This window comes from Camelus dromedarius, chromosome 15 (assembly GCF_036321535.1).
Source record: "Camelus dromedarius isolate mCamDro1 chromosome 15, mCamDro1.pat, whole genome shotgun sequence".
Lineage (NCBI taxonomy): Eukaryota > Metazoa > Chordata > Mammalia > Artiodactyla > Camelidae > Camelus > Camelus dromedarius.
The window spans coordinates 18,136,765-18,161,450 of NC_087450.1; the positions used below are offsets into that span (position 1 = coordinate 18,136,765).

At 40.4% G+C, this 24,686-nt stretch overlaps 1 protein-coding gene across 2 annotated transcripts in view; it reads right to left on the reverse strand.

Annotated features, from left to right (window-relative positions):
- Positions 1-565: 565 nt before the first annotated feature.
- The window catches only part of UGP2 (UDP-glucose pyrophosphorylase 2), a 49,027-nt gene continuing 24,906 nt past the window's right edge, over positions 566-24,686 (reverse strand). For both annotated transcript variants that reach the window (XM_010998349.2, XM_010998348.2), the window contains exons 4-10: positions 9,963-10,148; positions 8,576-8,709; positions 7,108-7,405; positions 5,796-5,993; positions 5,104-5,346; positions 2,149-2,253; positions 566-1,033 (exon numbers count right to left, since the gene is read on the reverse strand). In XM_010998349.2, the coding sequence (XP_010996651.1) occupies positions 926-1,033; positions 2,149-2,253; positions 5,104-5,346; positions 5,796-5,993; positions 7,108-7,405; positions 8,576-8,709; positions 9,963-10,148 (1,272 nt within the window). In that variant the 3' untranslated portion in view covers positions 566-925. The remainder of the gene's footprint in view (positions 1,034-2,148; positions 2,254-5,103; positions 5,347-5,795; positions 5,994-7,107; positions 7,406-8,575; positions 8,710-9,962; positions 10,149-24,686) is intronic.

The following is a 24,686-nucleotide window of genomic DNA, read 5'->3' on the forward strand; positions in this document are numbered from 1 at the left end:
TTTGAAACAAGCAGCTTACTCAAAAATAAGAAGTATGGAAGAATCAGAAAATGTAATCAGTTCTTAGAGAAAAGCCGCAAATCAGACTCCAGCAGACCTGATTTGGAAGGTTATTCATGAACATTTTTCAGTGACAACGAGCAAGCTTCAAGAAGTGAAGCTTCAAGGAAAGGGAACTTTATATAAAGTTATATCCCCACCTCACTAGAGAACAAGGATGTGAAAAAAACACCCTACCTCTACCCACCCCACCCTCTTCAGCTGGGAAAGGAAACACTGCTTTGTTTCAGTAAATGGGGAGTCTGTGGAAAGCATGGCAGGCATCCCAGCTTTAGACCTAGATGAAAGGTATTAAACACCTTCCAGTTAATTCCTATGGAAATAATGATGTGGTTAAGATTCTTAGAAATGCACAAACTGGATTTGTTAGGTAGCTGGCCAGTGAATACTTAAAAATAGTCCAAGAGCAAATCTTCCAACTGATAGAAAAACTGTTTAGCAAGAGTAAACCAGTTTTCTTCACCATTTCGTAACGTTAGCATTGAAAAGTATAAGTGTACACATGTATTGCTTCACAGCTTTATTTTTGAAATCACAAGCCGTTCAAAGTGCCCGTCATTGAGGCCTCTGTTAAAAGATTTTCCAGCAGAGCTGCCTCAGTTTTAAGACTGAACAATATTGCATTTTAAGATGAATTCACTTTCAGGATCCTCTTCAAAAAAGAAAAGTATTGCTTCCACCTTTGCTTTTCTCAGACTAAAAGCATACATACTGCAGAAAACTCTACTTTAAAAATTAACACTTGCAGGGTACAGTAACATAGTAAAGTACCTGCTTTTTTAAGAATCCTAAAGAACATTTCATTGTAAGAAACTGTTTAGCCCATAATTAGTATAAAGTAAGTGTACAGACAGTATTTTTCATTTCAGTGGTCCAAGATACGAAGGTTCCCAGATACAATCTTGTTCTCTAATACTGCTCCAGGTGGGATGTCAATTCGGTCACCATGATTTGCAATGATGATAACTGTTCCCTAAGTGAAGGAAAAACAAAAAGCAAGAATGGACTTGCAACTACAGCTGAAAGGCAATTGATTTTCTTATAATTACCAAGTTTACGTAGAACTCTGTTGGAGTAAGTATATTTATAAACAATATTAACCACGAAAAACAAGTGACACGTTAGGGAGATTATAATGTGTTCTGTCACAATTCTGGCAGCAGATCTGGTATCATCTGTGATAAGGGGCAAGGAAGCTAGGAGTGGGAAGTGAACCCAGGGCCACAGCATGACTGGCCTCTCAAAGAACTACCTGCAAGGCCACCAGCGTTACTTCCCTTCATAAACTAAAAGGTGCTTGGCTTACGTTTACATACAGGTTTTTTTTCTTTTTAAGAACAGTTTACTGATACATTTTTCAGGTCTTAAACTGTTTAGATGAGGCAGTATCAGCAATAAAGCTATATGAATATATATATTTTTTGTTTTTTTTTTTTCAAGATCTTCAATTAAGTAGCTTTAATAGGAAGAACACAGGAAGTCTAGGTACAGCATTTTAAAAAAATACTTGATTAGGAAAAAGCTGTTTTATCTTTGATTCTGAGCTTTAATACTCATACCTGTAGTCCTTCCTATTTGTTATGCTAGGCTGGAATGCTACTCAGAGTACCCAAGCACCATAGTAATTTGAACGAACATCTTCATACTGATGACAACTGATGACTTTAACAGGAATAGACAATATTCAGTATAAATGATGTCATTTTTTTCTACTTTCATTCAGATTCAAATAGTTATCTTTAGTGAACTAATGCTAATTTAACAGTGATGTATTTTAAAGATGGTCATATTTCAATAAAAGTATCAGTTCAATTATTTATTGGTGTTTGCTTTCCACTTGAATGCTGTTATATCCCACAGAATTCCTATATACAATTATGACTGTATTCTAACTATGCTGTATGTCTATGGAAGACATTATTAATACTAAATATTGTGATAAGCCTTTTCCCTTTAAAAATGTATCTATATCTTATAAACATCTGATAGAGACTAAGAAGTATTCTTTAAAATAAAGGTAAATTTAGGACTAGAAAACGAAACCTTTCTTGTAAAGCTATAATAACTGTAATTTTCATCATAACACACCTTTAATGAAACATTCTTGCCAAATGTCACATCTCCTGAAACTGTGAGGTGATCCAGTTCAAGCATATCTGGTATACTTTCAAATCTCCTCAGATAATCCTGAACCTGAAAGAAAAATAGAAACAAAAATTGTTTCAAAACTGGGTTAACAGAAAAATGGATTAAATTAACAAGATACTTTAATTAAAATGTAAAAGCATTCTGTCTATGGCCAAGCACAGGCCTTCAATGGAAAGAACCCTATTTATTAAAGCACTCACTATTTGTGCAGAGAGAGTTGAAATATTCTGTGCAGGAGAGACCAGGAGATAGGAACACTTGTCCCTACAATCAAGCAATTTACGTTACAGCTGAGCAGATCAGATGTTAAAAAGTAATAAATAAAAAGATAACCAACATACTAAGAGCCACATGAGTAGAGTCACATAACCTGAAGTTAGGTGGAAAAAAAGATCACCACGGTTCGAAGCAAACTAGACAGGAGCTGGGCTTTATGGAAGGGGCAGCACTGAGAGGAAACGGAATACAGCTCAGAAGAGCAGCAGCACAAATTATCACTGTAAGTGATCACTATTTTTGCCTCTTGTTTCCTTAGATTTATTCGCACTACAGATTGTCCTAGATGGCCTTGTTTCCTATTTTGCAAAGAAAAATAGAAGCAATAGGAAGACTTTCACTGGCTTCTACCACTACCACCCACTTGCCCCCGAGCCCATCCTCTGTCCCTCCTACAACTGGGGTTGGACCATTTCTCCTCTGCCAGACTAACCCTTCTTGTGGCCTGTTCAAGGATACTGTCCATGCCATAAATCCTCCCAACTTTAAAAAGCAAAACAAAACTTTATATCCCTTTCTATTTAGGGCTCCATTTTTCTGTTTTTCTGTAATGCAAAACTCTTGAATAAGCTGTCTATATTCATATCTCCAGTTTCTCTTCTATTCTCTTTTAAATCTATTCCATTCAGGCTGCAAAACCTCTATACTGTTAGCTCTAATAGTGAATCCTCATTCCTCTTACTTGAACTGGCAGCAGCACTTGACACAAGTGATCACGCCTTCTTTCTTGAAACATTTTCTTCATTTTGCTTTCAGGACACACACATTCATGGTTTCCACCCAGTTCTTCATCTGCAACTCCTCAGTCACCTTTGCTGCTTCTCCACTTCATCCCCATCCTCTAAGCCTTGGAGTACCTCAGGGCTCAGTTCCCCAGCCGCCACTCACTCCCTGGGTGATGCTTATCTCACGGCTTTAAATGCCAGCTATAAACTGACAACTCTTAAACTTACCTCTCTTCTAGATCTCTCCCCTGAGCTCCTGACGCATACATTCAGCTTCTCCATTTGAAGGTCCAAGTACAGTATCTCCACAATTTAACTCCCCATTCTGCTCCCCCTAAACCTGCTCCTCCAGGCCTTCCCCCATCTCAGTAAACGGCAATTCCGCTGCTTCTCCCTCTTACCCTCCATCTAGTCCAACAGCAAATCCTGCAGGTACAGCTTTCAAAATATCTCAGAATATCAACATTTTTCACTATTTCCACTGTAACCACCCTGATCCAAGTCATCATCTCCTCTTGTCAGGATTCCAGCAAAAGCCTATTCACTGGTCTCCATGATTCTACTCTTGTTCACCAGATCTGTCCTTCACCCCTTAGCTCACAACTCTCCAAAGACTTCTTATCCACCAGAGGAGGGGAAAAAGCCCCATTCCCAATGTTCAGTGACAAAGTTCTACACAATCTGACCTGTCACCTCTGACCAACTGTCCCTCACCTGCCCACCGTGCTCCAGCCATACTTGCTCGCTAATGTCCCTGGTTCTCCCTCAGATAAACTAGCCATTGGCCTGCTCAGCCCCTGTGCTCAGACTTGGGTAGCTGAAGTTCTAACCTCCTGCAGGGTATGGAAGAGGCTAAGAAGGAAGGGAAGGTGAGGCTAGGTGGGAAAATGGTTAACAATCCCATCTCAGGACGTGAGAAGACGGTAGGTCCTTGTAGCACCAGGATTTTCCCAGCCCAACCAGGCAGATAAAAGAGGCACCAAAGACCGAGGACACTCCTAAAATGCCTGATGGTATCTTGGGAATTGCCGCCCAGCCACAGCATCCAGAATCATACCCATGAATATATAAGGTGGTATACACATCCACACCAGGTGGCACTAAACCACAGCCAGGACTAGACAGGCTTGGATGGCACACCAGGACTCTACAGGCCAGCCACAAGCTCACCATCACTTCATTAACCTCGGCATTTCGTATGATTAAATTTTTTGGATTCCATTTATCACATTAGGGTTGGGTTTTACTCTACTTGCTATCCCCCCTGCCTAGAATGCTGTTTGCCCCTAGATACCTGCGTGGTGTAGTTAATTTCCCAGTGAGGCCATCTCTGGCCACCCAGTGTAAAATGACCCCACTACCCACCCCAAACACACACACACTCCCTGTTCCTGCTTTATTCAGCATTTGCCATCACTTGGCATTCTACACCTTTGATTCTCTTGCTCACTAGCATCCTTTACCCCACTAGAATATCCACGAAGGTGAAGAATTTAGTCTTTTATTTACTGCTGAACACCGAGCACCTACAATACACCTTGCACATGGCAGAGGCTCAATAAATTTTGTCAAACTAGGATTAACATTTTCTCACCAATGAAAGCAGTAATGATTTTAGACGAGACAAAAGATAAAACGTCCTAAAATTTAAACATTCTTTTCTACTCTATAGCAGTCAGTTCAAAAATGAGTTATAGCTTCATCTTCTATGGTCGATTTCCTTTCAAAGACATCAGAGATGGAGGAATATAATAGGTCAGCAGCGAAGACTAGACTCCATTTCACATGTGTATCATATCTTTATAATTATACATTTAAGAAACACACATTCACATGTATATCCAAAAAGTCACATGTATATCATACGTATATATATATATGTATCATTACATACCTTTGTAAAAGAACTGCCTAATTTCACCAAGGGCACTGTAGGAAATTCCCGCTTTTCACTCATTGTCAGAGATCCTGCGTTAAGGCTGTAGAGGTTTGACATCACCAGCAAGAGATCTGATGTGGTCTTGACAGGCAGGAAACGGCTCCTAGGAACATTAATACCTAGAGAGTTCTCAAAACTTTTAATGGCAGCCCCTACTGCAGTTTCTAACTGAATGACATTCAGGCCTCCGTCCAAAGTCTGTAAAAAAGGGAGCAGGGAGAGAAACACAGGTTTTAGCAACTTACTTCCACTTGGGCCAGTTAATATTTGGGGGGTGGTTTCAGAGATCCACTGAAGGAAACAATTTTGAGAACTGACATTTCTCAAGCACCTCCCATATGCCAGGTGCTTATATATGGTTATCTTTTTTCATTGTCATAACTCTTCTCTTCAGTAACATTTCCATTTTATTATAGAGAACCGCAGCTTCAGAAAACTCATGCAGATGCCTGTGACCAAAAGGCCTGTAAGTATCAGAGCAACCAGACTGAGGTGGGTCCCCTGCTTTTGGGCCCCGTGCTCTTGCCAGTACCACAGCCCAGGGCCAGGTCAGGGCACCACGACTTGCACACGTGCACACCACGGCTCTGTGTGTAGCGAGCTGTGAGCAGAGCCAGGGAGCCCGATGGGCCGCAACTTTGGCTTACCTTTGGATTCACAATGATTTCCATGTCAATAGCATTCTGCTCCTGCAGTCTTTTAACTGCTGCAAGAGAGATCCATAGGTTGTTCGTGTTAAATATTTTGAATTTGGATACAGACTTGAACTCATCAACGTGCGCTTTTGGCACTTGAGCAATTTCCACCAGTCTCAATTTGCCTTCATACTGAGTGAGTGTCCCACCCTAGAAAGGCAGAGAAGAGTGAGTGCCTCCACGTCTCTCCCAGTCACAACCATACCATGCTGTCCACAGTCTATAAGAGAGACAGAAAAGACACTGATGATAAAACCCCCAGAAATAAAAAGCACTGGCAGGGATTCGATCTGTGATACAAAGCAATATACATATGAAGGTAGAACCAAAGGAAATAATTCAGGTGTCTGTCATTTTATACTGTATATATGCCCTCTTGTCCATAATAAAAGCCATGGGAGTACATCAGAGTTTTCCTCATTTTCCAAAGAACTGCTACGGAAGATCCATTCCTCTTACTCCCAAACCACCGTCCATCACCAAACAACCAATCCTACCACCTCAGACCCTGCTCTGACGACCTCTAGGAAAAGGGGAGTAAAGGCAAGACAAAGGCACAAGTGGATGATAAGTGGCTCCCGAGTGGCCTCAGCCCAGGGGAGTCCTGTAGTCGCGAGGCCAGGGCAGTGTGGGAAGAGGCACAGAACCCAGCCCAGGCACCAGCCACATTAGCATTCACACTGCCCACTCTTCCCACTCCCTGTGGGTAAGCAGAAAACCACGTGAACCACTTCATCAAAGGCCAAGTGTCATCGCCACTGAACATGCAAAGTTAAACAACAAATTTTTGCTTTGCGTCAAACAACTGCCTTTTTTTATAACTACAGAGATGTTAAAGTGACAAAAAATACAGAGAGAGAAGTACACCCGGGAGAAATAGAAATAGTAAATTTTCATTAAAGGAATAATGAAACAAAAACACTTAAGCACCAAACTAGAATAGTAATGGTTTGAACAAACTTATTCAAAGTATTTTCACATGTTTCAGGTTATCTTATAAATAATGTGAAATTCTTTTCAATTAAAATTGCCCATAAAGATTATTCAAAAAGTGATGAATTTATTGCCATTAAATCTGGATTTATATGCACACTGTTATATCAGATGGAACTTGAGGTACTCTAGAATATTATCCCACTCTACCTTATAATGATGTTATCAAGTAGATGGATGTGTTTTGCTTAACACAGAAACTCTGCAATAAAAAGTCTGAACTATGAATGTGGAGATGTGAATCCCCAAACTGCTTCCTCTTGGTATTTACCTTTACATCTGCACGTGTTTTATTTGTGACTTCCATGACAAATTCACAGGGTTTCCCATTGGGTGGGTTCATTAGATGATTAAGAATATAAAGATCCACTGTGGCACCGAGATTATCTATGTTGGACACAAAAATATACTCTTTGCCTTCTCCTATAAAGGTGTCGAGCAAACCGGAGTTGTAGAAACTGGCATAAATATCACCGTGACCTGGAGGGTACCATGCTTCAGTATTCTCCCCTGAGTACGATACATCCTTTGCTACAGGCAGTAAAGATTCTTTATTAATCCTCGGGTACCTTAAAAAAAAGAAAAGTTCTTTTTCACTATCAACTCTGTAAAGCATTGCAGACCATGAAGTAAAACAATGCGTTTAAAGTTAAATAAAACTTCTCTGCATTACAGTCTATCAGGAGTAATTTAAACATAATTTAAACACAAAGAAAACCTCTAATTATCTGTGTTGTCCAAAAAATCAGTTTCCTAGACAGTACCATTTCCTTCAAAAATTTTTTCCATGGTCATTCAGATGGGAGGACACCCCATATTCCTAAGATAGTAATATGTTTTATGATCTCCAAGAGGAGAGATACATTAAGTAAATTTTCTCAACTGATTTGGCTGTGGGATTGTTCTTTTCCCTGAAAACCTATTTGGGAAATGCTGTCCATTCTCACCAAGAGATATATTCAGGCGTGGCTCTCTTTCTTTCCCAGAAAATCAAGAGCAGGTTAGTGCTCAGGGCTGTCTGCTTCCTACCACTCGTGAGGACTGTGTAGGGGCTGGCAGTGGGGAGGAGGGAAACAGAGGAGCTGGCACTGAAACAGACTAAAGGCCAAGCAGAAATGGAGGCAGAGCACCTGTGACATGAAGTCTCCATGGAAAAACAGGTTAAAAAAAACAAATTAATGGTACAACTTTAGAAATATCCCTCCTGTACAAGTTTATATAGACCCGTGTCCATCCTTAAATGGAAGCTTTCTATCCCCAGTTGCCTGGACTTTATCACAGTTCATCATCTAAATTCCTTTTTACTTACTCATCCATCCCCAAAATAGAAGATTTTTCTCCAGAACTCATTAAACTTCCCCCAAGACTATTCAGGGTTTTGAAGAAATTCCTTCCCACAGGAAAAGAAGGTTGTCAAATTGTGGAATATATGGAGAATTTCACAGACCCGCCTGGAGCCCAAATATGCCCTCAGAAAGCAAAGACCTGAGCTGTCCTCCAATATTCTGGACATGGAGCAGAACCTCGAGCAGATTCTTTTAAGACATGGAAGTTACAGAACCACAGAGTGGTTACAACAATCACATACCTATAACAAATGTTCAGCCTTTAAAGGCATTAAACACTTGCAAACAATCTTTGGCACATAGAAATCCTGAGGCTGCTCTGTTTAAACAAAACACAGTCTTCCTTTCCCAGGAGTAATACCCCCCAGAGTTGGTTGTTTTCACTCCTTGTACCTGCTTTGATTAAAAGTGTAGATTTTCACACGACAGTGATTGTACTTCTGTAGTATTTTTTTCGTATCTTCATCCGTGTTAAAAGAGTTCATTAGAACAAGAGGGACGTCTGTATCGTAGGTTTTGTTCAAATGCTAGGGAGGAAAACGACAATCAGACCACCCAGACTTACTTTTCTTTGGCTTCGAAGCGTAAAATTAACTCTCAATGAGTTATCACAAAATATCCAAAACACCATCTATATGTGGCCAGATACATACATCTGAAATAATAAGTAACTACTCAGCATGAGCCACTTTGCTAAGCAGTTCACCACGGACTTGCTCCTGACACCACAACGCTACGACACAAACTGCTGTCCGTGTTTTCAGATGGCTGAACCGAGGCCCAGGGAGGTGGCAGGTCAGCGGCAGAGCCAGGACACCCCGGGCCCTGTGGACTCTGGAGCTGGGCGCAGCCACAGTGTCCCATGGCCTCACTGGGCATTACTCAGCATCCAAAGCACTGTGGGATGAAAGTATAAATGTCACAAAGACACGCCTCCCGGGTCTCAGGATTGTTAAGAACTGTGACTCACACCCCAGCTGAAACTTTCAACCTGTAGGAAGTGCTAAGAGGCAACGCAGAGTGAGAAGAGAACAGGGTCTCAGAAGTCAGCCTGTCCTGTGTGCAGAGTGTGACGCTGTACTTACTAGCTAGGGAGCCTGGGGCACCTAAACCCACCTCTCTGTGCCTTGGTTTCCCCACCTGGAAAATGGGGATGATAATCGTGCCTATCTTAGAGCTGTCTGAGAGGAACGAGTCCACTCATGTAGAGCTCACAACACAAGGTGCACAGTACGTTCTGGGTAAGTGCTGGCTGCTGCTTACCACTATTACTTACTGTGGTTGCCAGCTCTCTATTAGACACTAGAGATAAAGAGATGAAAAAGTTAGGGCCATGTCCTGAAGAGCTGATGGTCTGTGACTAATGACTTTATCATAAGAGAGAAGCCATGAACAGTTCTTAGCATCCATGGCGCCCAACCAGATACATTAGATTCTTCCCAGTCCCTCAAAAGGGGCTAACAAAGCCAGATCATCCCAGCCGTGATGAAGGCTACTGCTAGAAAGAAAGGGGGGAGACGGGTGGGGAGATCAAAGGAGAATCCAAACAGATCCAGAGATTTCAGCAACCACAAATGCTACTTATAGATCAAAAGCTTTGCACCACCCTAAGGATTTGCCCTTAGGACACCAGACCTTTTTATGTACTAATAAAGAGACTAAAGATAGCAAGCTCCCCAACTAGCTCAAACCCACATTTGTTATTTTACAAGGTAACATTTATAATAACCTAAAAAACGACTTTGGTAGCTCATGACAAAGGCTAAATGTTACGGCTCACTTCGATTTGCTGCACAGTCAGATCCAGAAAGGTGTTCTCGTTCCTCACGCCAATCAGACTCTTCGGGCCCTTGCAGCCCATGCTGGTTCCCAGACCGCCATTGAGTTTCACCACCACCAGCTTGTTCAGCACAGAAGAGATATTATCAGGTAAGCCCCTGGCCTTTACCTTTTCATAGGGTTGAATCTGAAATTAAAAAAAAAAAAAATTACAGAATAAATCAAACAGCTTTATGAGAGGTTAAACCAAATCAATATCAGGGTTGTTTCCATGCTTCCCTAAGAGTTTTACTTTCTCTATGGAAAGTTTCAACTACGTTTCCTTTAATGTCACGGGCCCTTCTGGTTCACAATCAAGTTCTTATGAGCAACTTCTGTTGCACACAGAAGTAGTCCAGTGGTTCACTCACTCTACAATGTCCTACAAGAGAAGGAAAAGTTAGTTTACAAATATTTGTCTGGCTGCTGAGAACATCCAAGTGTCTTGAACTACTTTTGAAAATTCAGAATTCCTTATTTGCAGCAACATAGCAAATAGGATATACAAAACTCATCAAATCTGGAAATACTTCCAGGGCACTATGGATCTGCTTCAGTTCTGGAGACGAATATATATACAGTATGACCACACAGTTCTCCATAGCACATTCATGCTATTTCTGGAGATGGTGTCAAATACTCAAAACAAGCTAACAGTACCTGCCCTATTATGGTTCACAAAGGTCTGATTATTGCAATCCACAAGATTTTTTTTCCCAACAAAAGCAAGTTTGCCTGAAAGAAAATGAGCTGTGTAAACAGTAAAAGAAATCTGAAACGAGCACAGAGCCTTACTCTTCAACTTCTCCCTCACAGGAAAAGAACAATGACACAGTTGAAGACCAGACTCTTTCGTTTAAGGAAGAGGCACAATCAAGTCTAAACATTTAATAACAAGAATGAAAGCTTTTGAAAAGATCAGTGTATTTTCTATCCATGTATACAACTTTTGTTGCTATCTTTCTTTAATGGAATACGCCACCAAATGTACTGTTTAGTTACTTTATGGTGGAGGACAGACAACACTTGAGGGGATTAAAAAAAAAATAAAACCTGGTAGTAAGTGCTCAGCAAACACTTTGCTGTATCTGTGTCCCACTGCCCGTAGGGGTGTGTGTGGGTGTGGCTGTGGGTGTGTGTGATGGATGAACTCTGTGACTCGGAAAGGAGTTAATGGGCTCCCAATCCAGTGATTAGGCCCTGGAGGCAGAAATCCCTTTTCACTTGGTCAAACATACATACATGTCATGTGGATTCCTGACCACACGATTCCTGCGGTTAACAGCTCCTTCCACAAAAGTTAGCCTGTGATTCTCATTTTGTCCACCCTGCGAGACACTTTATTAACTGCTAAGTGCAGATGAATACACTTCCTCACTTGGTGTGAATACTCAGGAACCTGGAACACTCTTCTCTAGGACTCTCCACTGGTTATCACTCAGCTATGACTCATTCTGAATTAGTCTCTAATGTGGCAGGACTGCCAATCTTCCTGGTTACTTGCTGCTAAGAAGTCTTCAATCAGTCATATTCAAAAGAAGGGCTGGTGACAGAAAAGACTGGAGTTGGGGACAAGCCTCCTACCTCAGAACACTAACCACCAAGGAAAAGGAGGGCAGGGAGGCAGGAAAGAACACAGACCACACTGGTTGCTTCCCTGGCAGCGCTTGGTCCGGGTGAGGACACGTCTGGGTGATAACTCAGATGCCCAGCACACACACACGAAGTGCCCGACATTCCCTGAAGGATGTTTTTACTCCACTGCCGTGAATATCATTTGTTCAAGCATTTCAAAGAAACTAGTAATATCACTTGGGAGAAAAAAATCAATTTAAGTGTCGTATTACCAGAAAAGTAAGAGTAGATGACAGAGCCACAACCTCTGTCATCCTGACGGCACACAGTAGCTTATAATCCTCTATAGCCCAGCTATTGAAATCAACCAGACAGTAAAAGGAATGTTACTGTGGTACAATGGCTTCAAGTATCTATTATTAGTAGGAGAATTTATTGGGCACATTATATTTACTCGAAAGAGTTATTAGGAAATGAGGCCAAGCCAATTGTTTTCCAGTTACCTTTTAAAAGCCAAGAATTTTCCATTTAGCAGTTACTTTTGACTTTCCAGAAGAGTGTGGTATTTACAGAAGTCTCACAAAGGTGTGAAAATCCATTCAGCCGAAAACCTCTAGTTCATGTATTCATTTTAGGTAAAACTGTTAGTTTAGAAATATTTTTACCAATTTAATGCTATTTTGAATATACTTTTTAAAAACAGAATACATAAGCAATTTTTTTCTACATATGGTAAGACAGCCCTATGTTTTCCAATTTCATCTAAAAAACTTTCATTGTGAAGTCATATACACAGAAGTTTATAAAATATACATATACAGTTGAAAGAATAACCTAAATTTAGAAAGAATACTGCTGTAACAGACGCCTCCATGCATCTGGGCGGATCACATTCCTCTTCTGCCCTAATGGTACCACCATCCTGACTTTCTGCTCTCCAGTTTTACCACCTACGTATGTATCCGTAATGATAATAATTTACATAGTTTTGTCTCTAAACTTTTAACTAAATTGAATCATGCTATAAAGTATCCTCTTGTGACCTGCTTCTTTAATTCAATATTATATTTTAAGAATTATTCACATTAATGCATGTAACTATAATACAGTCACTGTTCAGTGCCACAGAGTATTCAATTGACATACCCATTAAAAGAGACAAAACTGTCATTATTTACAGATGATACAATTTTATATGTAGAAAAATCCAAAGACCTTACAAATAAATTGTTATATTAACCTAAGCATAGCAACAATGGAGATACATGGTCAGTATTTAAAAAAAGAAAAACACCCAGAACTGCTTTTGGAACCCTTGTACATTGTTAGTAGGAATGTGAAATGGTGCACCTGTTAAGGAAAAAAAATATGGTGGTTCTTAAAAAAAATTAAAAATAGAATCACCATATGATCCAGCAATTCCACTTCTAGCTATACGCCCAAAGAATTGAAAGCAGAGTTTCAAAGAGATGTTTGTACACTCACTTCGTATCAGCATTATTCACAATAGCCAAAAATGGAAGCAACTCAAGTGTCCATCAACAGATGAAAGGATAAAACAAAACATGGTATATATACACATGGAGTACTTTTTAGCCTTAAAAAGGAAGGAAGTTCTGACACATGCTAGAATGTGGATGAAGCTTGAAAACATTATATTAAGCCAGTCACAAAAAGACAAATACTTGTACACGTCTACTTACGTGAGGCAGTCAGAGCAGTGAGATTCATAGACACAGAAAAAGGGGTGGTTACCAGGGGAAGGTGGTGTGGAAGAATGGGGAGTTGTTGTTTAATGGGTATAGAGATTTAGTTTTGCAGGATCAGAGAGTTCTGGAGACTGGTTACACAACAATGTGAATGCACTTAACACTATTCAATTGTATGTTTAAAAATGTTCAAAGATGGTAAAAAAAAAAAAAGAATCTTTAACTGTTCCTATATGTAAAGAATTGGAAATTAAAATTGACTTAAAAGGTATCTTTTGTAATACCATCAAAAATAGCAAACAGCAAATATCGAGGAATAAATCTAACAAAAGATATACAAGTTATACATGGAACACTATAAAACATTTTTGAGAAAAATTCATGACTTAAATAAATAAATCCAGGAATGTATTTATCATGTTTATAAATTAGAAGACTTACTAATGTAAAAATGTCAATTCTCCCCAAACTGATCAATGTAATCCTAATCAAAACCTCAAGAGTTTTTGGTATGGAAACTGACAAGCCAAATTAATGTATGTGAGAAATGCAAAGGGTGAAGAATAGCTAAGACACTCTCAAAGAAAACCTTAGTAAGTTGAGAGAATCAGCTTTATAACATGCTTTTTAAAAAAAAACTGCAGTAAATATGTGTAGCATACAATTTGCTATCTTAAGCGTTTTTAAGTGTACAGTTGAGTAGTATATTAAGTATATTCACACTGTTGTGCAACCAATCTCCAAGACTCTTACATCTTGCAAAACCAGAACTATACTCGTTTAAAAAAAAACTCCCCACTCTCTTCTTTCCGCAGCCTCTGGCGATCACCCTTCTACTTTCTGTCTCTAGAAGTCTGACTACTCCTGGTGCCTCAGACAAGTGGAATCATTTGTCTTTTTGTGACTGACTGATTTCACTAAGCATAATGTCCAAATGTCCTCTTTTAAAGTGGCCTATATATATGTTTGAGGATATTCCAAATTAATGCAGATTTTTCCAGAAAAAGGTCCATATTTAATAAAGTTGATGTGTGTGTATTATGTTTCAGTCCATTTTAATAAAACTCTGCCAGAATCTTTTTTTCTTCTATATAATCCTTTTTTTCAGTTTACTGACACAGACATCACAAGACTGCAGTCAAACACATAAACATAACCTTTGAGTATGTTAGATATCTTCAGGAAGAATATAATTTCCTTTTTTAGCCAACAAATGTTTATACAAATTTAAATAATAATATCAGGCAGAATAATGTAAATTGGATTGTATCTTAATTTTTACCTTTAAAGAACTGTTTGGTATACTAACACTCATAGCATTAAACAAAGTGACATTTAGGAACCATTTTTAGTTTTTAGCTATTTAATTCCATTTAGGTTATGCATCTTTAAGAAAAAGCACTAACAGGAATTTTTCACCTCCTATGGACATGAATTAAAACTCAAATGTCAATCTTGTTGCCTTGAAGTTTCATCAGGAGGAAAAAAATCCCTCCAAAGATCATGTATATTCTGATAAATCACCTTTCATTCACATACCATAAAGAATATAATGTGTTCAGAGAAAAGTATTTAGATAAAAAATACATTTTGTTCACACTAATCCAACTTCAAAAGATGCATCAGGATGCTCTGAGAAGCCGATTCCTGATGACTGAGTCTAAGGAGGCTAAACAAATTTTTCCTCGTATCCCAAAAACTTATTCTATAATGGCGATAAAAGGTCTCAGCCTCACAATGATTTTAACATAATGAATTTAATAAAATATTAAGTATACTTTTACTTTTAATTCAAATCTTTCCAAGATTGGTATCTTAAAAACTTGAGTTTAAATTTACAAAGTACTTCTGAATTACTTTTCAGATATCTGGAGTGAAATAAAAATAAGCTGATCCAGGCATAACATTAAATCCCAAAGCCGAGCTAATGAAGACTTTGGGGCACTGGCCCACACAGCTCACATGTAGAAAGACTTGTTTACCATTTCGATGAGGCCCAGAATTCTCCATGAAGTGCCGTATTTAGATCCTTGTCCCACAAGTTAAGTGGGCAGGGAGTCACCTTATCCCTACAAATGTCAAGGACCCATGGCTCTCTAGGTGGTGCTTTCAGTAATACCCACTTGTCTTGCTGCATCTAGTCCTTAAAGCAGCTAATTAAATACCCCCACCCCCGCTGAGGAACTGACTGTTAACAAGAAAAGGACTCAGAACTATGGAGAGAAAGGGAAGAGTCACAGGTGTGAAGTAACAAGATATGACCAGGGGACAGATGCCCGGAGTCATGAAGTTAGTGTTGCTGCTGGAAGCCTCCACTGCAAGTCTTTCAGTCCTGTTTTGACTTATACCCACCCCACCCCTCGACAGACACAGACACACAGACACTCAGACAGGCACCGATCGTCTGAGTCTGGGAAGCCAGGACACTTTGTCTACTGCTTATTATAGGTTAAATTAGGTGGTAAGCTCGGCCTTCCATCACATAAATCACCCTACGTGCTAACAGAAGTTCTCTCTGTTGAGGATGCTGTCCACACACTCCACCAGGGACGTCACCAAGCAATCCCACAGAGCTCAGTTTATTTCCACAAACCAAGGGGACCTCTGTTAGAACACTGCTTGGCCACAGCTGAAGTCATGCGGGACACACCTAGTCACAGAGATATTTTTAGACCTGCACTCCACTGTCCCCTTCTCAGCTTCCCCAGGAGAATGCACAAAGACATCCCCTCAGGCAAAGTGGGACGGTGCTGGGAGACAACGGGGGAGTACCACACACTGCGCATGTGGCCTCGATGTTACTCTGAGTCACTTTCGTCAGTCACTAGTGCTATCTTTGTGCTTTTAATCTCAATCACCCTGTTTCTCTTTCTCCCAGACATGAACAGAATTCAGTGTTCCAAGAAGACCTCTGCTGCAACTAAATATATAGCAGGGCAACCCTCACAGGTGAGGGGGGGCAAACCGCATGAGGCTCCTCCAAAACGTGCAGGGGAGACGAGGCTTCGCTGGGAGAGAAGAATGGGTCAAACACCCAACTTCCCCTGAGGGATGAACAAAAGAAAGAAGTTGGCAATCTACAAAAGAACACGATTTAAGTAACATTCTGCCCCGTAGGATGTCATCTAGTTTTTCTACAGAAACAAAGTTTTTTTTAAAAAGATCTTTTAAAAACTGTCTACCACGACCTGTATCTTGCCAAGTCTGTTCACAACTTAGTTTCTAGTCAGAAGAAAAGCTGAATTCATCACACAGTCATGGACATACTGTTCCCATTAGCAGTGGTGTAACCCAGTTCTCGGTAGCATATTCCTGCTATTCCTGGAGACCGAGCCAAATACCCAAAACAAGCTAACAGTACCTGCCCTGTTACGGTTCACAAGGGTATGATTATTGCAATCCGAAAGATTTTTTTTTCAACAAAAGCAAGTTTGCCTGAAAGAAAAGCTGTGTGAACAGTAAAACAAGTCTGAAGTGACGCTCCATACGTACAGGAAGCGTTCCAAGAACACTGGCTCACTCACCAAACCCTCACTGCACAGTGTCTGTGTACCAAGGCCTGGCCAGGTGCTTTGACACATTGTCTCTTCACGCCACATTTCTAAAGGTAATGACCAAAATCTGGGTCATTTGGAAGCTCCCACAGATTGATTTAATGACAGGAAAATCATACCTAGATCAGAAATTCGTTTTCTCATTCAGGAAAAGCTGGCAAATCATGTACCTGATCACAGGCTCCACCTACACCCCCACCAACACCTCCTCAGTCACCAAGAGGAGCTCAACTCCTATTCACAAGGCGATAAAAACCATGCTATGTGGGAATGCCTCCCGTAAAGATCCTCAGGACCTCCCTGCAACTCCACCCTTGTTGCTTCCCCCTCGTTCTGGTCACAGGAGAGCTGTCCCCGACCCTAAGGCAATCTCTCTGCCAGTGCCCATCTCAGGATCCCCACTTCACCCATCACCCAGCCGCAGCTCAGCCCCTTCCTCTCTGCCTCTCCATCAACATGAACACATTCAAATATCTGACATCTAAAAAACAAAGAAAAGAGCAACGCATACACTCACTCATCCTCTCCTGCGCTCACATCTTTTTTTCTCCATCTTAGAGGCAAAGCGTCTGCACTCACCTCTACTTGCTCACCTCCCTTACGTTCACTCACCTGCTGCAGTCTAGTCTTCTCCATAGTTCGATGAACTGCCCTTAACAAGGTCATCAACACCCTTCTAAATGCTAAACCCTATCAAGAATACAATACTTCTCTTACTTGCGCTCTCAGCTGCATTTGACACAACTGACCACTCCCTAAATCTTGCAGTGCTCTCTCCTCCTTGACTTCTGGCACACCACATTCTATTCTCCTCTTCTTCCTTCCTGTTCCTTTTCAAGCCTATTCTAAGTAGACCTCCTCTTTCCAGGCAATCTGCTCCAATCTCATGGCTACCATCTCTCCTGTCTCTGTGGCACCACGACACACCCAACTGCCAAGCCAGTGCCAAGTCCTGTCAGCCTGGTGAAATGGTCTCTGCTGCCACGGTCGGCATCCCACTCACCTCTCATCTGTGTTACTGCAGGGGTCTCTATGGTCTCCTTACCGCCCTCCAACCCACCCTCTACCTCACAGATGGTGATCTTTCAGAAAAGAGAAGTCGAACATTCACAAAACAAAGCACTGACATGGTATGGTCGAGATTATTAGCTGCCTATGCCAAAACCATTCTTCCCCTTCTACTTTAGGGCCCTGATTTTCAGCTGGGTACACCACCATCCTAAGTAAAAGACCACATTTCCAGTCTATCTTGTGGCTATTGGTGCCAAAGTTCTGGTCAATGTGAATAACTGGAAGTGAGCTGGAAGATTTCCAGGCAGTTTCTGTGAAAGGATAGGGGGGTGTGCCCTTCTCCCTCTTCTCTGCTGTTTGGAACAGAGACATGAGGACTAGAGTTCACTCAGGCAGCCATCTGGGACCATAAGGAGATACGCTAAGGATGGCAGAGTGGCAAGACAGAGAAGCCCAGGCTCTGATGACCACGCACTGCTGTGGTGCTCTAGACAGTTACTCTTTACTTTGAGTTTCACTACCAAATGTAGTTGAACTGAACCCTGAACAGAAGACATGTTATAAAAGATCCTTAGTGATCTGGCCCTTTGTGCCATTCACTCCTCTCTCCCCTGGCACACTGTGCTCCGGGGGCACGCAGTGCCAGGCTCTCTAATGAGCCGCATCTCTTGCTTGTAAGCTTCTGTGCTTTCTTCCTCGTGCAAACTCACTCCACCAACTGCCTTTTCTTCATTCTCCACATCTCTGTTCAGACCAGTGATTCTCAGGCTTTATGAGCAATCAGGCACTTGTGAAAATTAGATGTTAATGGACTCTGAGCAAAGTGCAACGCCACCCCTCAAAAAACAAAACTTCACTACTATGGAAATTTCATTCACAGAAAATAAAAAATAATCTTTTTAAGAGATGCTGCTTATTTCCTAGAGAAAGTTATTATGTAAATAAAGCCAAAAATAAAGTAACTCTCTAAACTGAATCTCAATGAGAAGGCTTCTGTTTGGCTTGAATAAGAAGTTGACACTGTGATGGACTTTAAGATGCCTGCCATCTTTAAGTGCCATTCACTTTTGACTTTTCTTCTTGATGATCGCAAGTACTAGAAACCTCAGCTCTCCAAGGCAAGCTTTCACAGCTTGCTCTGTCAGCTGAATGCAGACCTGTGCTAGGAACACCAGAATTCTCCAACACTCTTGAGTGCTCAATGGCTCATACATTTTCTGTGTCTTCAAAAGTCAATAAGCTCACAGATGCAGGAGAGGATGAATTACAGTGATGTGTGGTGCTCACTCTCCTCTGCAGTGGGACCAGCAGTGCTGGCTGGCATCACAGATACTGCTGTGCACAGGGCACCAAGACTTCTCTGCCAGCCAAGTTTTGCTTGGCTTAGAAACTTTATCATTTAAAAAACATTTTCAGAAGAGGTTCATAAATAATCATTCTTCTCTGAGGGCACCGGCAGGCACATAATGGATAAAAACCAGTAGTTTGGCTGGCTGCTCTGAGAAATGTTGGAAGTTGCAAGGACATGCTAAAAGGAATTGATGTAGTTTGTTTCCTCCATGACCTGATTCAAATCATTGTAATAAACTACACCAACTCCAGCGTGAATGGTATCATTTGACAAAAAGACTGCTCCAGAACTGAATGAGGCAGGATGCACAGTAGCTGAGAGCAGAGATTTTAATGCCAGGCTGCCTGCATTTGAATCTTAGACTCCACTGCTTATTACAATAGATTATTTTTCCTGTTCAAAGCCCTTTGCAACGACTTCACTGATTTATTATAAGGATAAATGAGATACTGCACATGAAGGGCTAAGCAAAGTGTGGCTCACACTAAGAACACAAGCATTGGCTGTGTTATCATGACATCATTGATTCAGACACATTTCCCCGCCACCCACCCCACATTTTAACATTTCTAAAACTAGGATTCATCATATAAAATGAGAGCTTAAAATTAATTGGCTGCACTTTTTTCTTTCTTTCTTACTGGTCCATAAAAAGGTACAACTTATAATCAATGGCACAAATTTGATAAAATATGGTATTAAATTTCTCTCTGCTCCAAGCCACAACCCAGCTCAGTGGTCTCCCAGGTCTGGGTTTCACCCAGTCTCTCTCCAGTCACGTGCAGCTTGAGGATAGTTTAAGACGGGGTCAACACACCGCAGCCTGTGGGACAGGGGGGCCTGCTGCCTGTTTGCACGGTGCTCCTGCACACAGCCGCTTTCACTGCTTTACACACCCTCTAAGGCTACTCTCACGCCCCTGCGGCTGAGGTGAGCAATCATGACAAAACGCACAGCCTGCAAAGCCTAAAATATTTACCATCTGGCCCCTTACAGAAAAGGTCTGCTAAACCCTGGTTTAAGACAGTCTTGTGTGGTAAAAAAAAAAAAAAAAAGAACAAAAAACCCCTAAGTTTTGATGATATCTCTGCCTTTTCCAACTCTGCTGCTCCTAAACTGGCTGCACACTGCCTGACAACTTCTCGGGGTGGCCAGAGAGCAGGTCACCCGAGGCCAGGTCAGCCTGTGCTTCCACTGGCAACATCATTGCCATGGGACACCCCCCCCCCAGGCTTCTGTATCTCCTCAGGTCCTTCCAGGAAAGCAAAACCAAGGATGCACACTTGGTAGCAGAACTCAGGCAATTTTCAGAACAGAAAGAAAATCTAAGATTAAAAGAATTTTATTGACTTATCTCGGGTAAGAGTAGTTACATTCATAGAGACAGAAAGCAGGACAGTAGTTGCGCCGGGCTGAGGGGAGAGGGAAAGGAAGTTGTTGTTTAATGGGTAGAGAGTTTTGGTTTTGCAAGATGAAAAAGTTCTGGGGCTTGGTTGCACAACAATGGGAATATATTTAACCCTACTGAAGTGTACACTTAAAAATGGCTAAGATGGTAGATTTTATATTATGTGTATTTTACCACAATTAAAGGAAGTTTTAAAAAATGCTAAGTCCTTCGTGTGGGTGTGTATGTGCAGGCATACTTGCATGCCCCATCAAGGTGTCTGAGGATCACGTAGAAGTATTACTTCCTTCCGAAGCCTTTTGTGACCCTCATACGACCAGGAGTGGATCTGACCCAGCCCCCACTCTTGCTGTAGGTACTATCAGCACAAATTTGTAAGAGAGAGTAAGTAAACAGGTCCTTTCAAAGTCAGAAATTTTGGCACCAACACTGTTCTCTAAACAATTACACTCATCAGCATATATATATATATATGCTGTATATTTCCTTCATGTGATGAGTTAGATTTATTCTTATTTCCCAGCATCAAAAAATTAAGAAAAAAACATTTCATTTTTCCAAACTTTTGCCACGCTCAATGATACATGATCAAAGAACGCATGCCATAATGCTCATCAGCCATCCTTCCTACAATTTCACCTGAACTTTGAGAATCCAATGCCAAGAACATTCTGCAAAGCCTTCTCTGCTCACTAAACCTTAACATCCCACAATGAACACACAAATCCTTTAAATACCTGCACAGCCACACAGGATGAGGATGGGCACCCGATTCTTTTAATAGCTACAACAGTCCTCTGAGACAAGACTAACTCTTCACATCTACCTTGAGTTTAGTAGATAAAAAATCTACAAACATGCTGGTTAAAGACAACTCTATATACGCCCTGGTGGTTTCACTATGTGGATCTTCAATAAAACTCATAAAACTAGTACAGCTCATCGTCTTCATAACAGAGAACATTATGTTGTTTATCTTCACTGGTGTGACAGACTACAGACCTTCTGTAATCCAAAAAGTTAAAGAATTTCTAAATTTTTATCTCTGCAATAAGGAAAAATTGTTAGAAATAGATGAGCTATGACTGGGACATTGTGCTGTGCACCAGAAATTGACACATTTTGTAACTGACTGTACTTCAATAAAAAAATTTTTTTAAAGAAATAGATGAGCTTTATCTATTACAACAAAAACTGCAAACTACCCACACATTTGATAAAAGAGAATTATCGGGATGTACATTCACTTACTTGATGGAATATTTTTCAAAAAATAAGATAAACATTAAAAGAATTAAAGTATTCATGATCATAAATGAAATTTATATCAAATTAAATAAACTAATAATAAATATATAAAAATACACTTATAACCAAAGAAAGATGATAGAATTTTTAATTAGGAAATTTATAGAATTTAAAAAGAAATACCATCAGTAATTTTAATACAATTCTGTTGTTTTCACTGTGCTTGGGACAGCACCTGACATCTAAGAGATACTTAGTAAATATCTGCTGAAAGTACAACAACAGCAAACATTTATGCAGCCTTTGTGAGAGTGCCTGGCACACAGTAAATGCTTTACATGCATTGTCAATAATACTCATTAAAATCCTACTTCTATCATGTCTACTTTTTACGAGTGAGGAGACTGAGGCTTAAAGTAGTTAAATAACCTGCCCAATGTCATGTGGCTAAGAAGTAATGAAGCTGGGTTTTAAAACTTCGGAGTCTGTGTCCTTGACCTCACTGCCCTTACTGTTAAACTGGGGGAAAAAGTGTTAAATACACTGACGGCAGAATGAATTCAGTCTGCATATGGAGGTGGTTCTGCAATGGTGGAATATATTAATGACTGACACTGAGCATGAGGTAATTTCTCAGATACCTGTTGACTAAGCATATGTTTAAGAATATGATAGCTCAGTATCATGAGATTAGAGATTTTAAACTATAAAAAATTGCTCAATACACATCAATGTATATAAAAACTAAACTGCAAGAAAGTCAGCTAGCCCTGATAAAGGATGTTAAAAAAAGACAGGAAAAATTAAAAGTAACCATTTCGTCAGCAGTGACCATGAACTATAAGAACTCCAAATCTCCAGCGTAATTCAGAGTGAGCCACTCCTTACTTGCTTCCTAAAAATACATTCCAATGAGTCTGCTATAAAGCTAAGAACCTCGCACCTCCTGTATTTTCCAGCATCCTATTTGATCCCTCCTAAGTGACAAATTGCTGACATGGTCCCTACTTACCTTGTCTACCAGCATCTCCCACCCATTCCCATTCTTATTCTCCAGTAGGACCACAAAAACTGCAGTTCTTAGAGCACCTTCCACTCTCCTGTGCCTCCGGCCTCTGTCCATCAAGTTCTCTTGAAACTGGAATGTTTACCTGACTTTTTGGGCAAACATATTCATACTTCAAGTCTCAGTTCTGCTGTCACTCTTTGTCCTTAACTTGCTTGGGACAACTTCCCAACTCCCAAACTGCTCTTTTCCAGCTACACTTGGTACATGTACCAGAAACCCACTTATCTAGAACATTCTAGACAGACAGTTAATTTAAAAAGTAAGTTCAAACAAAAAAGCAATGAAAAAGTTTTAGATACATAAACTATTTCAACTTTTACCAATAAAAGTACATTCATTCACAAAGATCCTTTCCCTAGGTAGTGTATGGATCTGCTGACCAGAGCTCTGTGTTATTTATATAAACCACATCAGTAATACACTATCTGATTTCCACTTTCATTTCTTCAGAGTGGACCAAGAACTTGGTCAGTTGTGAAACAATGTGCATGGAGAAGAATCATTTTAGATTTCTGCAATTTATTCACTCTTTCATGCCTGTCTTGCCCCACACCTAATTTAACAATATCTTTTTAGGGGGAGGGGGCTACTCATCTTTATCTGATTTTCCCAAAGCCTTCAACTCAATTTTCATGAAAACTTTTTTTAAGCCTGTTTCATTAGTTTACATAAAATTTAATTAGGTCATTAAAAAATGTAATTGGTATGAACAGGTTTGGGAACAAACATAAAAAACTTCTCGGGAACAAACTACTCCACTTAGTGAGAGAAGAACTTAGGATGACAATAAAGAGAAGACCCAAGCAATGGAGACACCAGTTCATCTCTCTAGGACGGAAGCTGGTGAGTGACTATCTCTGGAACTACCCTCAGAGCTACATTCCGTTGTACTATAAATATATCTTTATGGACACATCTGCACACTAAACCGAAAATTCAAAACTGGCTTGCCATTGCATGTCTGTGTTGTTGATTTCTTTAAGCCCTCAGGCAGCTGGGCAGACCCTGAAGCAGTAAAAGCCCTCCTCCCAGCTAAACAGCCTCTTGTACTTATGCCATTCATTTTCTGTGTACATCGTAACACAGAGAAGGTTGGGAAGCATTGCTCAAAAGTGTAAGCTGTTTAAGAGCAGTGACTGTCTTTATTTTTGCATTCCCAATAATTAAAATAGTGGATATCTGATAAATCTGTAGGATAAAAGTAATGAATAAAGGAGACCCTTCATAGACTCACATAGTGACTACAGGTAAACCAAAGACTTCGACCAGGGAGATGTGACTGCTAAGAGTAAGCCTGGACCAGGAGAGCAGCAATGGAAATCAGTCTTTAAAACTGCCTTGTTTATTTACACATTTGTATTTTCTCTCTCCTACTAGAATGAAGCTCCACTGAGTATGAGGTCCTTGTCCATCTTGTTCTCTTGTATCCCAGTGCCGAGATAAATGCTTCCCACACAGTAGCTATTGAATAAATATTTGTTAAATATATTGCTGTAAGAATTTCAAAGAGAAGTAGGTATTTTAAGCTGTAAAGGAAGGAGTGAAGCCTATCAACAGTTCTACTCAAGGAAAGGTGTAGGAATGATGGAAAAGCCGTGCTTTAATGACTTTCAAGTTCCTTTCAAACATGGATAGCAATTGGCGATTGCTCTATAATATCCCACAGTGGTTCAGAGCCTGGGCTCAGGCAGATCTGGGCCTAAATTCTGGTTCTACCACTTACTTCCTAGCTAAGTAAACTTGTATGGACAACTCGACCTC